We start from the raw sequence: 19,920 nt of genomic DNA, 5'->3' as shown, positions 1-19,920 counted from the left end.
TATATATATATATATATATATATATATATGTATATATAGGTGTGTACAATCATAGAAAAGAAACATTAAATTCCTGTCTAAACTCACCCAAGATTAGGTTGACTAGTGTGCGCCGTTGCTCTAACGAGAGGGGGTGGTTGGGCCTGAGCTACGGCTTGCATAGTAGTAACTGGATAAACTCCAGGGTACTGAGCTGTTGCTCCGCCACCACCCCCTCTACTCCTTAATTGATGAGTGGTATAGGTTTTACTTGGCGCAGATACCTACCGTAAAAACATTTCAATGGATCATTGAATGATTGGATAATCATAGAAAGGAAGGTTTAATCGAAATTTTGAAGATGACTTACATTGTGCATACTTAACGGAGGTGGCGTACGTATAAGGGAACTAGCCTGAGAGACCAGAGCTGTTTGAAAAGCCGGTTGACCGCCAACGAGTCCCGACCATCCATTGACAACGCCTTGTACGACGTTCAACATCGGTTGCGAAGCGATGCTCGATCTCCCCGTAGGAAGTGGTGACGGTGACGAATGCGCAGGATGGGTCACAGCAGAAGCTTGCCTTGGTTGACTAACACGCTGAGTTTGTTGAGCACTCGTAGCACTAGTTCCACGTGGTAATATTGTCTGTAAAGGGCCCGCACGCGTATTAAGGCTCGCCTTACTCGTATTATTTTGTACAGAGGATGTTTTTGACACTGGTGGCGTAGGAGGTTGTCTGGTCCATCCACCACCACCCCCGCCACCCTTGCTACTCACTAACAACTGAGAATCCATCACTTTGTTCGGCCAATAATCTTCGAAGCCCGTGTCGGGAGGAAAATAACTCTTAATATCACTCAAACTGATCACGGAGCATGTCTCACTTGCGAACAATTCGTTTCTTATACCCTGTACCTTGCAGCAAAACTTCAAATACGAAAGGTCCCAACCTTCAAGTTTTTCTGCTTTCAATTTCAAATTCTCCGTTTCCCCCTCGAAATAAAATAAGGGTACATATTGAAGACCGTCCTTCACTGTATATGGAACCACTGATTCCTTATTAATCCGTATGAAACCACACTTCTCAGCCTTATGCCTGCTAGATACGTTTGGACTTGCGCCGGCTGTTAACTTGGTATAACAAACGTCCAAAAACGTATAGAATTCTTTAGCGTCGGATAACCTCACTACAAGATCCTTGCATGAAAACTGATCCCTTCCAAATAGACTATCGCAATGCTTCATATTAATCTCGTTGAAAAGCCTACTCTCGGCATCCGTAATATAGTAACTTCTTATGCACGTACAACTATAGATATCCGAGTGCAGATAACTCAGGTACTTGTTCAGGAGCTTAGACTCTAGGATTCGTACCGCGCAATATTTTTCACCGGCACGGAATATGTAAGGTATGTGACACTCGTCGAAACTGGTCCATCCAAATCTACCCCTTTGACTTTCATCGTCCAAAGGAATTTTACCTTCCCCTGTTGAATTGTTTGAACCTGTCGTCTTGGCCACAGTCGAGTCAGCCGGACGTTTGTTTAAATATCCGAGGATACCAGGAAGATTTCCTTGTGTAGAAGATAAACACTGACTCCCTGCTGCTCCTCTTTGCTGTGCTGACCCTCCTCCCCCTGCCCCTGCCGCCGTCGCCGCCGAAACCATTTTCGCCTTGTTCGCTTCCACCATTTTGGCAGCCAATTCTCGGATCTCCGCTTCATCTGGACGTTCTTGTTTAACGACAACTTTATCGAAACCTAGGAAATAAAAGAAATTATCAGTCATTTGTCAAACATGACGAAAATTATCAAGGACCAAACACGCACTCTTTCTCATACTCGAATCGTTTATAATCAAATATGGCGAACGCCTCTCTCTCATGTGTGCTATACGATGTGATATATATATAATACATATATATATATGATTTATATACGATATACATTAAACTAAATAAATATCATACTCTTTTCTTCATTTGTTTCATATAGTGATTAGTTGCTGAAGAATGGATTATATATTATTAGGATTGTCCATAAAAAAATAGATTATTTAAATAGTTCATCTTTATTTACCGACATTTGCAAATGCTTAAATAAATTTTGTTCGCATCGACTTTTTTTATAAGAAAAAGAAGGAAAATAAAAAAAAAAGAATAAAAAAACAATACTTAAAATTAGCGAATAAAGAATTCCTTCTTGCTGCATTGATAGATTCACACTACGCTATTAAAATAATATATTTGCATATATAATAACAGAACTAACCACGACATCGTAACGTGCAATAGTTACGTACGAATTGTTTTTATCATTTTGTCGAAGCACCGTATACAGATTATACATTCATATATTACGTTATGTACATGACCTACGCCCCATATATTATACGTAACACTTCTACATAATCATAAGCACTATTATAAATGAAAATGATTTTTTTAAAAAAGGTAATACGAAGAAAATGCATTCTTTAACAGGATACAAATTTGTATAATGATTTATTCAAGCGAATATTATATCGATCGAATTTCAATTTCCACGCGTTTTTGAATCAAACTCAATGTGAAATTCGACGCCGCGCTGCTACAGGGTGTCACGTGAGTGTGCTTTCTCGACTCTCAGCATCTTCAATGCTGAGAAAGAGAGACAGAGATAGACATAGAGATAAAGATTTTCAAATGAATGCAAGAAGCGCATTAAATCACTGAAACACAAAACAATACCACAAAATACTACACACCACACGTACACTGAACATACTGCACAAATTATTTTTATATGAATAACGATATAATACCAAAACAGCACAGTTACACGTGTATACAGCGACGAAGTTGTGAAAAAACGGGGTTGGTAAGAAAGAATTAAAAGAAAATCATTAAACGAATCTAACACAAGAAACACACGTCACACACAGTTTTCTCATCAATCAAACTTCTCCCTTCCTGTTCTTCTTCTTCTTCTTCTTCCTCCTCGATGATATTTCTTCTATAGCTTTCACCTCGTAAGTCGATAAAATAAATATTGTTCGTAAAGTATTAACTTTGTAAAAGAAACTGGCATCCGTCGATAGAATAATCGAGTGTGCATTCCTCTTGTATGTATACCTTCTAATCGAGTAGTCAATTCGTCTGGACTTTCCAACTGCTGCTGCTGCTGCTGCTGCTGTTACTGTAGTTAACTGTTAAGTTTCAAATAGGATTTCTCTCTATCACCAAAAGCACAGAGGAACTCGGCGACACACATACATTCTTCTCTCTTTCTCTCTATCTCTCTCCCTCTTTCTATCTTTAATACACAGTAGAGTGCACTCGTTCTTACAATCTTGCAAAGGCAACATTGTATACCCATTAGATTCAAACGATGTAAAGAGATATTATACCACTCATTTCTCCTCCATCTCGTTCTCGAGATAAAAGGAATGATAAAAAAAGATAAAAAAAAAAAAAAAAGAATTTCTCCCTTAACTCCCCCCCATCCCACCTGTCATAACCACCTTCGATAAGAAAAATAAAACAGGGCGGGGGGGAGGGAGAGGTAAAAAGTAAGAGTAAGTAAAAACGGATAGAAAGAAGAAGAAGAAAAGCAAGAGTAAGAAACAGATAGAAAGAGAAAAAGAGCAAGAAGTAACTATGGGGCCAAGCGAACGTACAGTTTGACACTCGGTCGTGTGCACTGGTCGTGGAAGGGTTTCTTTTCTCGAGCCATATGGCGTCCGTGCTGCTGTCGGCGCTTGCAACGGGTACGTCCGCAGCGAAGTCGTTCCTCATATCCTCACCGAACGACGATTAATCGAAAGTGGTGGTCCCCTCCGTTGTGTCTTCTTGTTATATTTATTCTTGTATTGATGTTGTTGACGTTAATATTATTATTATTATTATTATTATTATTATTGTCGTTGTCGTTGTCGTTGTTGTTGTTGTAAACTTCCACTCTCTTGCGAATTACATGTCGTTTGGCGAGAATCCACTTATCGGTGAGAGAAGGAGAATAGAAAAATAAAAGAATAGGAAGAGGAGAAGGAGGAAAAAAGGAGATCAAGGAAAAACAGGTAGAAATTGATTAAGTTGAGGATGAGGATGAGGATGAAGATGAGGATGAAGATGATCAGCGGAGAAGCTTAAAAGGCAGGCTTGGCGTTTACGTCTGTTGACCGTAAGAGAAACAACAACGACGTCGACGACGACGACGACGTGCTGCGTCGTCGACGACGACGGCTGCTACTCTTGCTGTTGATGCAACGGTGCTGATAAAGATGACGATAATGACGAACGACGAACAATAACGACGAACAATAACGACGGACAATAACGACGGACAACTTCGACGACGACTTCAACGACGACGGTGACTACTACGACAGCGGCGACGACGGCGACGGTGGTGGCGGCGGCGACGACGACGACGACGGCGTAGTCCATGTTACACGACGCAAGACCGCACAGAAAACTCCCCTTCTCCCACCCCTCTACTGATCTCCCATCCAATTCTCATCCCTCTCTCTCTCTCTCTCTTTTTCTTTCTCTTTCTCTCCCTCTTGCACACTATAGCACACAGTTTTCATGCTCTCCCCCGCACCACTCATCATCAAACCAGGTGGCGCGACCGTGCTCCTGCGTTAGAGAGAGATAGACATTATATACCTCTAACACACATACTCCTCCTCTCCACACATTCATATATATATATATGTAATTGTGTGTAGAGAAAAGAGAATATTGAGAAAAAGAGAGAAAGAGAAATAGAAAATTAAACTTTGCGTATATTATTCCTAGCCACACACACAGTAGGTACATTCCTACTTGTTGATGGCACAATTCAATCATGTTCGTTTGTTTTTTCTTTTTTACATCCAAAAGATGAATTTTTTCTTATAAAAATTACTCCAGAATTTTTCGAATTATCTCTGCATACAATTGGATTGCGTTTTATTTGATCTATTTGATGTAATTGGAAAGTTACACAATACACGTCTTTTCCAATGACTTTTTCCTAGAAAAAAGTATTTCCCTTTTTTCTTTTCTTTTTTTTTTACAATTTACTTTTAGGAGATTTTTTTCTTCGGTGATTTTGTCCTTTATATCCTTAGTCCTTAGTCCTTTTTCGTTCCCTCTGATACGTTTCATGTTCTTTCTTTTTGTCATATTAATACATGATCTTTAAAGTAAACTATTTTCTCAAAAAAAAAAAACATTAAATTCAAAAGCATTTTGCCTACACTACTTATATACACCGGCAGTAACCACTGCGTTAGCGTGTGACGTGTACAAAGTAAAGAGAGTAGGGGTAGTTTCCCCTCTCAACTCTACTTACGGCTTATTGGTGGGGGGTAACGTTTCACTTTTTCGTTACACCAAAATTAACTTACGTTAACGCGAGTTGCACTTAAAAAAATAAGGGGGTGCGTGTACTTATGTACGTGCGTTAGAAATTATACTTTGACCTGATTAAAAGATTAAAGGTTAATATGCATATTAAAAATCCATACGAGTAGAGTGATAAGAGTAGAAAGAAAAGATGATTGCAAATACGATATTGAAAGAATATTAATTAAACAAAAGAAACCAAACATAATGATAAAATGTTCAAAACTTCTATTGATTTAATATAAAAAGGCTTTAAATTAATACTTATAAAAAATTAATCTGAAATAATTTAAAACACTTATCAAAATATTATTTCATAATTTTTATCACCAAAAAATATTTCACAGTCCGATGTACATCTACTTATTTAATTAATTAAAAATTTTAGAATCAATCACTACTGTACGTTACATATATGGGTGTACATTTTTTAATTTACTTATCACATGAACTATTTTTCATTTGTTTCAAAATGTAAACCTGTGCTATGTTGAATACTATGCGTTTGAATATAGCTAAATGATACACGTCTATTCGCGTTTGGCTCTTCCTCTACCACATTCATTATTTGGGACTACTATGAGTGAACTTAGAAATATACACTCAATTTTCTTCAATGGCCAATTTTGTCAAGTAGAATTTTCGTGACGAGGTGCGCGCGCATTTTCAAATTTTATCCTCAATGCACGCAAAAAAGTATAACTTTAATAAATAAATATGTGTATATATGAATGTATATATATATATATCTAATTCACTAAGAAAGCTTTTTTGAAAAATATCGTACCCCTTGGAGGAGAACGACACCCCGAATGTCTGACCTGAAAAAGTTCTTTCTACTTGCGGAATATACGGGATTTCCCTTATACCTTCAATCCTCCTTTAGTAATACTGGTTATAATAATGATAACAATAATGGTGAAGATGTCGATGACGACGACGACGACGATGATGATGATGATGATGATGATGGTGGTGATAGGTCATGCCTCGACATCAAATCTTCCAACTGTAGTTGCACAATATACTAGACATTGCTGTATGCTTTAATTGGTCCTATCTCTCATATCTAATACTCTGAATTTTTGCCATCGACTGTACTCCCCCACTTACCCTTCCACGACACTCCTCCTCTCACTCCTCCAACTCCTTGCCATCTGGGACCTCCTCCTTCACTGGTTCGCTTATTCTCTCGCTCACTCACACATTTACTCATTTCTTCCTTCTTCACAGCACAATGTCCTTCTTATTCTTATTCTTATTCTTATTTTTATTCTTTTTCTTTTTCTTTTTCTTCCTCTTCTTCCTCTTCTTCCTCCTCCTCCTCCTCCTCCTATTACTGCATGAGGTGTATGTACATACGAATTGTCAAGACTTCGAGGCGACTTTTTTCTCTATCCTCTTATTTCTCTTGTTGTTATGTTGTGTTGTGCTTCTTTTTCTTTTTCTTTTTCTTTTTCTTCTTCTTCTTCTTCTTCTTCTTTCTTGTTTTCTTATTCCTTTTCTTCTACTTCCGGGATTTCCTCCAACGCGACACATCGCAAGCAAATGCTCCTTGCTATTTTCCTTTACTTCTTCGAAACATCCTAATTCGAAATTCTTTTCTCTTTTTTTCTGTACTTCTCTCCACTGACCTATATATATATTCATCACAATTTTATTCGTAAATGATATTTTTTTAATTCCTTTTTTTAAATACGCTTTAATTGTTTGTTGGAGTTTGTACTTTTGATAACGTATACAATTCGAATAGATATATTACAGTAATAGAATTATCTTCTCAATTCGAAGAATACACAGCGTGTATCGTGTTTTTATATCTTTCGTTCCAGCTCTAAAGTTTAACGGCCTATTCGTGTGGTAGATAAGATCAAGTTAGGAAGACAATCCAAGGAAACGAGTCGTAGAACCAGGAAGTTCAGTTTAGCTTAGCTTAGCTTAGCTTAGTTTAGTTCAGTTTAGCTTAGCTTAGCTAGCAAGGATGCTCGACATGATTTAAATCGACTCAATCGATTCACTACAATTAAATCATCATCTCCAATTTCTTTTTTTTCCTGTTTTTATTTCTCGTAAAAATGGCTCAATGTTTTTAAAACATATACCAACAATTAATTCTTTTTCTTTCCCATATTTTTCAAATGAATTAATTCATTTGAAAGCTTTTTTTTTTTGTATATCGTAAGATCAAAAAACCCTAGGGAATTTTTGGCACCCCTAGGAACTTCTGGGATGCCCCCTTTCATTTGGATTTGGAAATATTCCAACAGACATTCCGATCGTTTCGCATAATTCGCTTGACAAAAATGGCAATTGTTAGAAATAAGTACAATTATACGATTAAATAAAACGTTTATAAAAATACATGAAATGTGGTATATGGAGAACACGCAAATAAACGTACTTCAATGCAAGTAATTAAATTCGATTCGACGTGCGGGCTGAGAAATGCACGCATGCGCGATGCTCATTTATTCGCGCCTGAACTAGCATGATAGACGCAGCACGTGGTCGTCGCGTTTCTTCTCTCTGATCTCAACATTTTCTATCTATTTTTCTCATATAATCTCTTTTTTAAATGCTTTATAAAAAGCTATTTAAAAACTTTGTCATGAAAACAATTATAGATAACGGATTTCACCTAGATGGTCAAAATAATTTTACCTGACCTACAAATTTCTTTTATTAAAACACGTCCTTCCCCCCTTCACCCCTTTTCACCCCATGAATAATACATCTAATCTCCTATTCTTAAACTTACTTATTTTTTTCTTTTTAATAAAAGTCAATTAAATCATAAAACCTGCTGTATTAAGAAAAAAGAAAGAAAATAAAAATAGGTCTTTCAGTCAAATATTTTAACTTGTTATACGAACGGTTATAACAACATTTTCATTTTTTAATTGTAATCATTATTTATCGTGTTTCTAATTGGAAAATGCACATTTTCTTTTATTAAATAAAAAAAGAAAAAGAGAAAGTTTCTTTCGTCTCTAACGAAACAATCATTTAATGCATTAGAAGAATTAAATTAAAATAAAATAAATAAATAATAATAATAATAATAATAATAATAATAATATTATTATTATTATTATTATTATCCGGTACGCGTGCATTAGAAGTGAAGCTTCTTTACTGTCGATTGGAATGTCAACTTTCCAGAACATTCTTTCCTTCTATGACAATTTATTATTCAAAACCTTTCCTTTTGTGCTCCACATTCTCACCTAACATAAGTTCTGTTTTCTGTTCATCTTTTCGTGATGTAAACACTCATATTCCTGCAGAAAATTTCGCCTCGTGAAATCTGTAAAATAAAATAAAATAAAATAATAATAATAATAATAATAATAATAATAATAATAATAATAATAATAATAATAATAATAATAATAAAATAATAACAAATAATAATTTATCTCGTATAAACTTTTATTTATTTTTCTAACATTAATTTCAATATTTTACCTTTATTAACATTAATAATTAACGCTATATTAATATTATAAAAATTAATTACCGAATAATAATTAAAAAAATATTACTTACCTGCTTCTACATCTGTGGTCTCTCTTTTTCTTTTTGTAGAAGGGAGACTATAAATGCAACCTATTTACTCGTCATAACATAGTATATTGCCATTCCTTGATGACGGGTATACCCGTCAATAACATCTAATTGGTTAAATTAAAAAAATTTGTGATGATACTTACAGAAATAATTATTAATATAAATTAAAATATATAGAGTAACCACACTTATCGAAATAATTTGATTTTAATAACACGTCATTACAAGAAAATCTAAAAATCAGAGAAATACAGCCCTTCTCCTATTAAAACCCTCCCCCACCCACTCCCTTTCTAATTCTACGTATGCTCTCTCTTTCTCTTTTTATTAATCCCCTCTCCAAATGATCACATTTTTCGTGACGCTCCCTCTTTCACTTCGACCTTGAAATATCGCACCTAACGTAATTGTAGAAGTTTCATTTCAAAAAGAAAAAAGAGGAATACTTTTTTTTATATATATATATTTGATTTGTAGGACGTGACGATGAGAATATATTTTTTTAAAAAGCAAATCATCAGAAAAAAGACCATTTTATCGATTGTCTTCTTAAAAACTAATCAAATCAATTTGACATATATACAAAATAATACTTTGTGCTGCGAAATCCGCCGCCGACAGAATTTTGTAGTTTAAAGAACATAATAGATTTTATCAATATAGAAATATGTATTTGATTGTTTGTCAATGTTGACGTCACCAAATACTATTTAATACCATTAAGCATTAAAAGCATATATTAAATACTATTTAAGCAAAAAATTGATTATTAATTAATTAAAAGAAAATTTTAAATCCAATGAGAAAGCGTATACTTGAATAATATTCAAAATATCGTTAACAGTCTCTTTTATCATATTCTAATGATCAAAAGATATGCATGTATTTATATTCTCTTTATGAAACAATTATAGTCATGTTTGACTTATTTCAGTTAAAAATAATTAGAAGAACGTGTCCAAATAAAAAAAAAAAAAAAAGTAAGATTTATTACATTTATACGCAGAAAAGTTTATAAACTTAAGAATTAAAATAAAAAAAATTTGAATGTTATAATTTGAAACATTTTATTTCACATCAACATTCATATAATTAAAACAAACGTGTGTGTGTACTTATATTCGCACGTAAGAAGTTATACATATAGAAATTTAATTAATTCACGTCCATTAGTTGATCTGGTTTTGATTCAATGGATATGTGAGTTGTAAGAGGCTTGGTAGCTAAAATATGATACAAATTATCTAGTACAAACATTATCTAAATTTCGTATAAATACAGCATCAATTGTAGTACCATGTCGTGTTGTAGAAAGTGCTTGGTCATTATTTATTAAAAAATTAAAATCTTCAAGTAAAAAGTTGATAAATAAATCAGAATTTTCTGAGTTAAATTAACATTAAAATCATCGGTAATTTATTCTCACCTTTACCCATATATGCCCCACCAATTGTTGTGTATGGAATATTTTTTCACACTTCATCACAAATTTTTTACCATCTTCTGTTTTACACTCCACTATACAAAATTCACCCACTGATGACATCAGAGAACTAACAAAGTCAGACTATCTCACATTCATGCCAATAATAGCGGTCACAATGTCAGTTGTATCATTCGCATTGTGATAGATAGTATCTTCTCCAGCTCGAATATGTGATCATTTGTATTGAATTATACAATTAAAATTTGGTATACTAACAGACTCATTATCATATTACCAAGTTTTACTCAACATAAAATTTGAGATTTTTGTATAATTGAATAAAACAGATCAGCGGAGTGATCCCACAGACTTTGAAAATTGAAAGTATCAAATTGATGATAATTGGTATATGGTAAAGATGGATCTAAATTCATACCAATTTTTGTAGCGGTAATCACAGGCTGAGGCGATGGTCCAGAAGTCATTAGTAAATTTGAAGTAGATGGAGTACATGAAATTACATTCACAGACAATTGGTGCTCTTCTTCAACCATTTTTCTTCGCAGCCTATATGCCTTACAACGTTCTGCATTTGTTTGTACTGAAACTTTTTTTGTTTGTGTTGAAGACATTTCTTTAATTAACATTTTTCTTTTACGATATTCCTTACACTTCTCTGCATTAGTTTTAGGCATCTTGAAAACTGAAACAAAAAACTGAAAGAAAAAATACTGGTCAATAAGAAAGCTGCAAGAGATTATAATTTCATAAATAAGATTTATTGTAGAAAATAATTTATAAATAATAAAAACAAATAATACATACCTAAGTATACCTCACACAATGATACATAAATACTTTAAAAATTATAAAAACAACTTTTATTATTAATATTTACAATTATTTAATATCAATCACCACCGCATGTAATAATTAAATAACTTCAAAACACATAAATATTTTGGAAGTTATTATTAGTATCGATATAAAACACGTGTTGTATATATAGAAATACCAGAATAAATGCTTGAATATAGATAACAGTCAACACTAACTTCAGGAAGATTTGTCGACTAACTTCAGGAAGATTTGTCGACTAACTTCAGGAAGATTTGTCGACTAACTTCATGGTGTTGTTTTCGTCTCGCTTGCGCGCGCATCGTAAAAATTCACTCTCATCATTTTTTCCCAAACGCGCCAAAAGAAGTATAACTTAAAAAATATAAAAATAATATGTGGCTAATTAAAAAAGTTTCGAAAGTACAGATGTACTTAAATCAATTGGAAAAGTATTATGGATAATGCATGTTTAGAGAGATAAGAATATATAGAATATTGAGAATATTTTTTCAGACGCAATAGAGTATGTATTTATACTAGTAATACAATAGAAAATCTAAATTACCGATAAGAACAATAGAAAGGAAAGTAAGACTTGAATGGTAAGTTTTAAGAGTATTGGTATCTTAACTTTTGCTGTGATGTATAAACTTTTGAGCGTCTGCGCATTTGTAAAGTTATGCGTATGCGTTACTGATGAATCTAATGTTTGGGGTGGGTTATGGAAGAAGAGGGGATGAGAGGAGGAAGAGAAGGAGGAATAGAAGAAAGAGGAGGAGGAATAGAAGGAAGAGGAAGAGGAAAAGGAATAGGAGGAGGAAAAGAAGGAAGATGAAGAAGAGGGTTGGAGGTAGAAGAGGGTAGAGGGGTGACGGATAAGGGGTAAGGAGGGGAGAATTGGAAGAGGGGAAGGGGTGGGAGAATGGAAGGGAGGGGCAAAGGGAAGGGAGGGATGAAGGAGTAGAGGGGAAGACGTAAATAATTAAATCGTACGACCGATCGAGTTTCGCATCGTGTTGCATGGATCGGGTGCAGGAGGCTAGGTACATACCGCTCAAAGAGTTGCCAGGGTTAGAGCATAAGATCGCACCGGACAACGTGACAACGTCGCACGGTCGATATGCTCTTTCAGGCAAAGTGCCAAGATTGGTAAATATACGCGGGGGTATATAAGCCGCGGTTTCAGGTACCCTCACCCCCTCACCGATTCATCCACGAACCCCCACTACACGACTTATGGAACTCACCCGTGGGATTTCTCAGCAATAGTGGGGGTTTGGAAAACAGGAGTGGGGGAACCGAAGCTGCGCAGAACCCAGCCAGACGTACTCTCCAATCCGTGCCTTTGCGCATCTCTTAAATACATATACCTGACACGACCTCCTCTCTCTATGTACTACATATGTATTATACTTATTATTTTAATCATGATTTACAGCCGTGCAGCGTTGCCGCTTCTACATCATCCAGGCACGCCCACTCCCCTCTTTTTTTTCGACGTTGCAACCATATATACCTACTACACATATATAGAGAAACCAACCAACCAGTACCTAGGTGTACAAGGCAACGTCGCTTGATCGATACTTGAGAAACGTATATACGTTTAAAAAAAAAAAAAAAAAAAAGAAGTCGCCATTTTAAGGATAGTTTTCTTTCGCAATCTCTACTTTATTGATACATACAATTTCTCCCACTCTTCCTCTACCCCTTTCTCTTTCTCTATTAAAATCGAATTTTTTTCTACTTTTTTTTTTTAGCGCTTCCAATTGTATTATTCCTCTTTTTCAAGTTTTATATACTTTTTTTCAATCTACTTTTCTCTACTTAGAAAAAAAAAAACAAAAGGTTGAAATTACAAGCTTATTTCTTTCGCAACTAATAAATGGTTGTTGATTATTTTAGAAATGATGTCCTTCATCAAAGACGGATCATCGAGGTCGAAAATCGTCAACAATTCCAACGGTTGCGGCGTTGCCATCGCAAAATGGCGGGAGCGGCCTTGGTAGCCTGCCTTCTTCTACATCTTTCCTCTGGGCCAGTCGTTTTGGCAACACTGGAAGGTCGTTAGCGATCTATTTATAGTCGGTCGCCATTGCCGCTGTTACTATGCCGAGCGAAGCGCATACTTGGTTCAGGGGTTGGTGGGTGTATGCGGGGGAGGAGGGCAGCGAGGAATTACTGAAAGAACAATATGGCGCTCAACCGGATGTGCCTTCTTCCAATCTATCCATTCTCTCTTTCTCTCTCTCTTTCTACTACACCTATCACCGCCATTCTCTGCGCTCTCTCGCGCTTTCGCTCTCCTCCCTCTATTTGTCTTTTTCTCTCTTTCCTTCACTATCTCTGTTCCTCCCAAACTCCTCCGCCGCCACCACCACCACTCCTACTTCCTATCCCTCCTCCTCACCCTCAGTCACTCTTTCTCTTTTTCTCTCACTACACTATCATAACGACTAAACGATATTTATTTCCTTTTGCAAAAATATATGCTATGACGGAAGCAAATATTACGTAACTATGCAATCGTCCTGGCAATGTGACTGGCCGCTTATATAAATTTCGCAATAGAACGTTAACAAGGCGTGTCTCTTTATTCTTACTAGAAACTACAATATTATCTATGTATTCCTACTACCCGGTGGTCTGAGCAGATACGGTCGTTACTACTGCGTTTCGTTTTTCTTACGAAAAAAAAACGAAAAAAGGGAATAATAGAACAAATAATTCAAAATAATAGATAAAAAAAATCAAGAAAATAAATAGAATGATAAGGAAAGTGCAAGAGTTGGAGAAAAGAATTCCTTTATAAATTTTACAGACGGGAAGCAGGTGAGCTTTCAGGAGAAACATTTTTTACGCGCTTAGCAAAATTGCATATGGCGGCGTTCAGTCGTCACAGCTGACGAGAATCGTGAAGTATTACACGCTACATACGATGCGTACAACCTATATACATTCACGTGTATATATATATATATATTTATATATCATATTATATACATATATGCATATAAATATATATACATGTATCGCACAGAGAGCACGCATGCGAGTTGCACGGAATCGGAACGGCTTCGGAACAGTTCGGATAATTCCGCGAAACTGCCTCTTTGTTACATCACTACTCGGATTCTTATATAGTACATAAAGCGAATACATTATGTACTGCGCCAGTACATATTTCCCTGGCGGTTCTCAGAGGGCATATATACATACCACCGCGTATATATTTGGCTCGGCATATACATAGGTATATACAACCCATATATACTTGCGCACTAGTGACAAGGAATGGTCGTTCGAGCTGGTAAGCGCTACCACACCACTCACTACTACTATACCGCTGCTGTTACTACACAAGCTTACTACCCTCTCTTCCATCGCACTACCCCCTCCACCTCGCCACCATGGACTATAACAATCCACGTTACACGATGCGCGCATTTGTGGATCAACTGTACACGGAGAAACATGGGCATATAGCTGCGCGTATACGTCTATTTAGTTTCCTTTAACTTGAGCGCATCTTGAAATAAAAAAAGAATAAAAAGAAAAAAAAATGAACAAAAAAAAAACATTGTTGCGATACACAAACATATAACATATGTACGTATAATATATATATATATAAAATATACTCGGCGGATGATATTATTATTATGTGGAGTTATTATTATTATATTATGACGCATCGTAAATCACATTATCAATATTATATGTACATATCTATGGATATGTGAAATGGAAAGCATTTCTCGACCATCCACCAGTGCATTTTTCCGCTTTTAATTTTTCTGCGTTATGAGAGAAAAAAAGAGAAAAAGAGAAATACCACTCGTAGATAATACGCTCGGCATATTTAATGAAAAAGTATGATACATATATAGTATACTACAGGATTACATCCAAATTCCTTATAAAAACAAAAAATTCCTAAATGATTTTCCAATTGATTATTTTTCCTGGAGACTTTTTCTTCCTTTCTTTCTAGAGATTTTCTAGCGTAACAAACTAGGATTATAGTTCCATGATGTAAATGATTCAGAAAATGAAAATGGATATTTATGTTTCTAGAAAATTTCGGAGCACTCTGTATAAGAAGCATAGTATAATGCAATAAATGAGAATATATATGAGAATATACACATATAATATATATATATATATATGTGTGCATTTATCTATGCATGTATATGTACATATATACTAGGAGCGTATATATGCATCACGACGAGAGACGGGAACACCATTTATAAGACCCTCATGAATAATAAACTCGGCAGCATTCGATTTCGGGCTCTTTCTATATACCCAACGGATTATATTATATTATATTATATTATATTATATTATATTATATTATATTTTATTTAATTATATTGTATTATTATTATTATATTATGATGCATCGTAAATCATATTATCAAATTATTATTTCCTCCGTTCCGCATTCATACGTAAGAAGAATATTCCTCTACCCATAACTCGCATATAGGAACATTAAATTGATTTAAAGCATCCATGGTTATGGGAGATCATTATTATCTTCATATAACGTAAAATCGATATCGGAAAGATAAGAGACTCGAATTTCTCATTTATCACTATATATATATATATATATTGTTATTATTATTATTATTATTAATATTAATATTTAGTTAACTCAATATATATAAAAAAATTCTATATTTTTGAATTGAATATTAGAATTTCTATTATCAATATATAAAGTAAACCAATAAATGAAATACCAATAAAATCATCTTCAACTTGAATAATCTTTAAGATATCCGCCATATTAGAAAACGCCAACAGAGCAATGTTGGCGATCGATTCGTCCTCGATGTTGTTTCACCTTCCTAATGGGATGTCTACTTGCGTACACGTGCAATGACGACAACGAGATACCATAGATTAAACGATATACCGTTTATACTACTATGTAACACTTTAGTATGTATTTACCTTACTCGATCATTCACATTTCATTTTTACATGAATTCAAATTAACGAATTTTGTAAAAAAACGAACAAATCTATAAAGAAGTTAGGAGGAACTTAAGTAAGACTAGGTCAAATTAGGTTACATTAGATTAAAGAAACAATAATGAATCGCTTCGTCACATTTCTTTGTTCGTAACAAATGTATTGAAATACTTTGAATTTCTGTAATTGAAAGAAAATTGTAAATGGAGAGAGGGGTATACATTTCCTTTTTTAAAAATGCGACTAAGGCTTCTCACTCTTTCTCTCTCTCTCTCTTATTCTTTTTAGAGATCGTCTTACAGTGTGCTTTAAATAAATCATGACGTCATTCCTTGAAAACTTCGTAGGAAGTAAAAGATATATCTAAGCGATATTAAGGCATTCATCAATCTCGTTGAAAATTCGCCATATACATCGACAAAGTTGGAAGAAAGTTTAATCAAAGTGTTGCATGTATATATGATATATATATATCTATATAACTGTTTCAAACGCTACGTTCGAAAGATCGATTCTCGCTTGTGTTTTTATTCGACCACGTGGGTCCGTGTATAGCGCGCGCAAGGTGTCTCGCGTGTACCAGTTAATTATGCGATAGGTTAGGATCGTGATCCTAAGGAATGATGAAGATGGATCGATAGAGTTATGTATATTTACACAGCTCCTATAACACCACTTAGATCATTGACAAGTTTTATAAATACTGTCATTGAATGCAACGCTCAATATTAAATTATAAACCAAACGATCAATGATACGTGTAAAACATTAAAATTCAATTTACAGGTCGAAACTATAACAAATTCATGTAAGATGATACCCAAGTATAAACGTAAATGTGTATACACATATACATGACAAACAGAGAAACACTAGAAGATAGGACTCTTTTCAATACGAATGTCATAGAAAGTATTTTCCTTAAATTAATAGGATTTAGGCGAAATAGAGGAAAACAGGTAAACAAAATTATGTTGATACTTTGAAAGAATAGAAAATCGCTTAAATAGAAGACTTAAGGTTAAACAACGAGGAAGACAGATGTGTCAATAATTATGATAAAAAGAATGTGAACTAATTATAAGTAAAAAAAAAAATTGGATAAATAAATTGTATGATTTGTTTATATATTGTAAAATAAATAATCATGTTTAATTTTTTGATTCAGGCCACTATCATAATTACCGGTACAATTATGATACAATGACAGTATCGTAAATAGTATAATATGTATAGTAATTTTGGGATTAAAGAAAATAAAAAGAGAATAATAAAAGAAAGGCCGTAACAATGTAAAGGTTACTGATATAATTTAGCCTTGAATAGGATAATCGTAAATGAAATGAATGTAGTCAATAGGTAGATTTTGTCAATAGAAGGTCGGGCACGAGTAAGCCGGTTTGTATTTAGTTTGTTGCAACCTGTGACTGCTGTCGCCGGTAGTGCCAGCCGCGCCGGCACTGTACATAACCTCAAAAAACAAGTAAACTTACCTCTGGTAACGCGGGCTTCTACTATCTGCACCTCCTCATCGACGATCCTGTCGGTCATCTTCTCCTTCTTCTCGTTACTCTGAACGTCCATACACATAATTTTGTCCCTTTGAGCGACACCTTTTTGCCACGGCTAAGGCACAAGTTTTGCTTATTATTCGTGACATTTACATTAACTGCCGGTATACGTTGAGCCGCGAAATTTGTACGCGCGCGCACAAAAGAAATAAAGGAAAAAGGAACGAGATTCTAACAAAATTAATTTCAAATAAAAAAAAAAGAAAGAATGGGCAGAGGGGAGTTGTGAAAGATAAAGAGGGGGCAAGAGAGAAGGGAGAAAGACAGTAAAAGAAGAGATAGAGAAGGGGGAAAGATATAGAAGCTTTAGGAGGTAAGAACAATTCGATAGAATCTCTTGGAGAGATCGTGAATGTATTTATTCACCACGTTGTACGTCTATCGTGGTGCTCTCGTTGTTGCATTCACTAATACAACAATCCTGTATTCTCACTTTCGCTCTCATAAATTACATACATATAACACTCGCGTGTTGCGTACGTAGAAATATACAAACAAACGACTAAACGACGAAACGGAAGATGACGAATGGAAGAACGAATAGACGCGCCACCATTTTTTTTTTTTTTTGAGTTACTGCACTCTACAACACACGAGTATGAACGGTCGTACGAATGTGAAAACAAAAGTCATACATCCAAAATTAATGATAGAATGAATATTTTCTTATTCTTATTACGGACGAGATACTTTCAAAGCTATCACGAAGCGCGGGATAAATTTCTGTTCGCGCGTTACACCACGTTTTTTCGTTTTTCTTCTTACGGCACTCTGTAGAAGCTGACCCGGGTTCCGTTCAGATTTGAATGTGGCACACGTTGCCAGTTCTTTCTCGTATCTTCCCTCCCGCCTTCTCTTTCCTCACCCTATTCCCCTGTGCTTCCACGGTACCCCCCACCAATTGGCGCTGCTACCCCCTATCCACCGCTCACCCCCCGGACGGTTTCGATCCCCCTCTAACCCCCCCTAATAAACCATCCCGCACCCCTCCTCACCGATGTTTTGCCCCCCTACTCCTCCCTTATGTACTTAACAGTTGCGACGTTGCCAAATCATTCTAAATAAATTGCGCGAAATCATCGAGTAGTGGGGATTTATGAGTACTGTCGCGAGTAGTGGGGGGTGTCTGTATATAACTACATGCGATTCTATTGGTGAACAAATGTTAGGTGGAGGTAATCAAACATGGCGTAATGTTTTCCCAGAGTGGGGGCTTATGTACATAAAATGTAGGCGGGGGTCGGAGGGAGTAAAGCGTGGAGTGGGGATAAGAAAAGATAGGGGGGAGGAGAAAAGCGGTTGAGTTGGGTTATATTGTACGAGAATGGAAATTTCCATGATGCTTCGGGTAGCAGCGACCGTTAGATATCACGTGGTCTAACCGGAAGTCGCAAGGGATGATGGGTTCTCACATCAGCGCCATCTTTTTTCTTCAACGAAATTTCATTTTTGTTGGTTCATTTTTTCCTTTTGAGTATTTATTTTGTGAATGAAGTAATTTTTGAAAGGAAATTTTATTATAATCTATTTGTAAATAATTTAGGAATGTAATTTTAACATGTTCTGTATAGAAATTTTTATGCGAAAAAGTATATATTTTAATATTACAAATAAGTACCAGCGCATTCATAATTTCTATTTTATATACTATATATATATATTTAAATATGTATTTGTGTGCATATTTTTTTATAAATATAAAAAAAAAATTATCATGGTCGCACACGTATTGTTACAGTCTTTCGTGAATATCAGTGCCTTGCATATAAATATGCTTATATATATATAAGGATATACCTTTCCCTTTTTTCATGTTCTCTTCGAGGAGATCGCTGAGGAATGTGTTCCATGTTTCTTTATTTGAATGTGTTAGTTCAATAGCCCAATAATTAATTTGTACTAATTAAATATATATTAGATAAATAATTTAAAAAATTTTGTTGTTTTCAGTATTTTGAAAAGGAATAAGATGATATATTTGATTACAAAAAACTTCTTTTTATTAGAACTCGTAAATAATGGTCGTTACAAAATAGAAATACACACACGTAGATAAAATTCTCCTTTAACTCTAAACGTTTACATTTTCATTTCTTTTCTTTTTCTTCGATTAATGATATTTTATTTTGGAATAATTTAATTTCTTTTTTTTTTTCGAGGAACAAGG

General features: G+C 34.8%; 1 protein-coding gene across 7 annotated transcripts in view; it reads right to left on the bottom strand.

Moving 5' to 3' along the window:
* Positions 1-18,580, bottom strand: part of LOC106790403 — a 20,973-nt gene extending 2,393 nt beyond the window's left edge. For 2 of the 7 annotated variants that reach the window (XM_014755256.1, XM_014755274.1), the window contains exons 1-4: positions 17,676-18,575; positions 10,787-11,066; positions 350-1,743; positions 88-263 (exon numbers count right to left, since the gene is read on the bottom strand). In XM_014755256.1, the coding sequence (XP_014610742.1) occupies positions 88-263; positions 350-1,743; positions 10,787-11,045 (1,829 nt within the window). In that variant the 5' untranslated portion in view covers positions 11,046-11,066; positions 17,676-18,575. Of the gene's footprint in view, positions 1-87; positions 264-349; positions 1,744-3,640; positions 4,379-8,581; positions 8,604-10,786; positions 11,067-11,248; positions 11,259-17,675 lie in introns of those variants that run through there. The other 5 variants (XR_001382076.1, XM_014755266.1, XM_014755292.1 and 2 more) reach the window with 5 other exon arrangements.
* Between the last annotated feature and the right edge of the window lie 1,340 nt (positions 18,581-19,920).

This window comes from Polistes canadensis, unplaced genomic scaffold, assembly GCF_001313835.1.
Source record: "Polistes canadensis isolate GaletaPanama2010 unplaced genomic scaffold, ASM131383v1 scaffold_7, whole genome shotgun sequence".
Classification (NCBI taxonomy): Eukaryota; Metazoa; Arthropoda; class Insecta; order Hymenoptera; family Vespidae; genus Polistes; species Polistes canadensis.
This window is presented reverse-complemented; position numbering and strand designations above follow the sequence as displayed.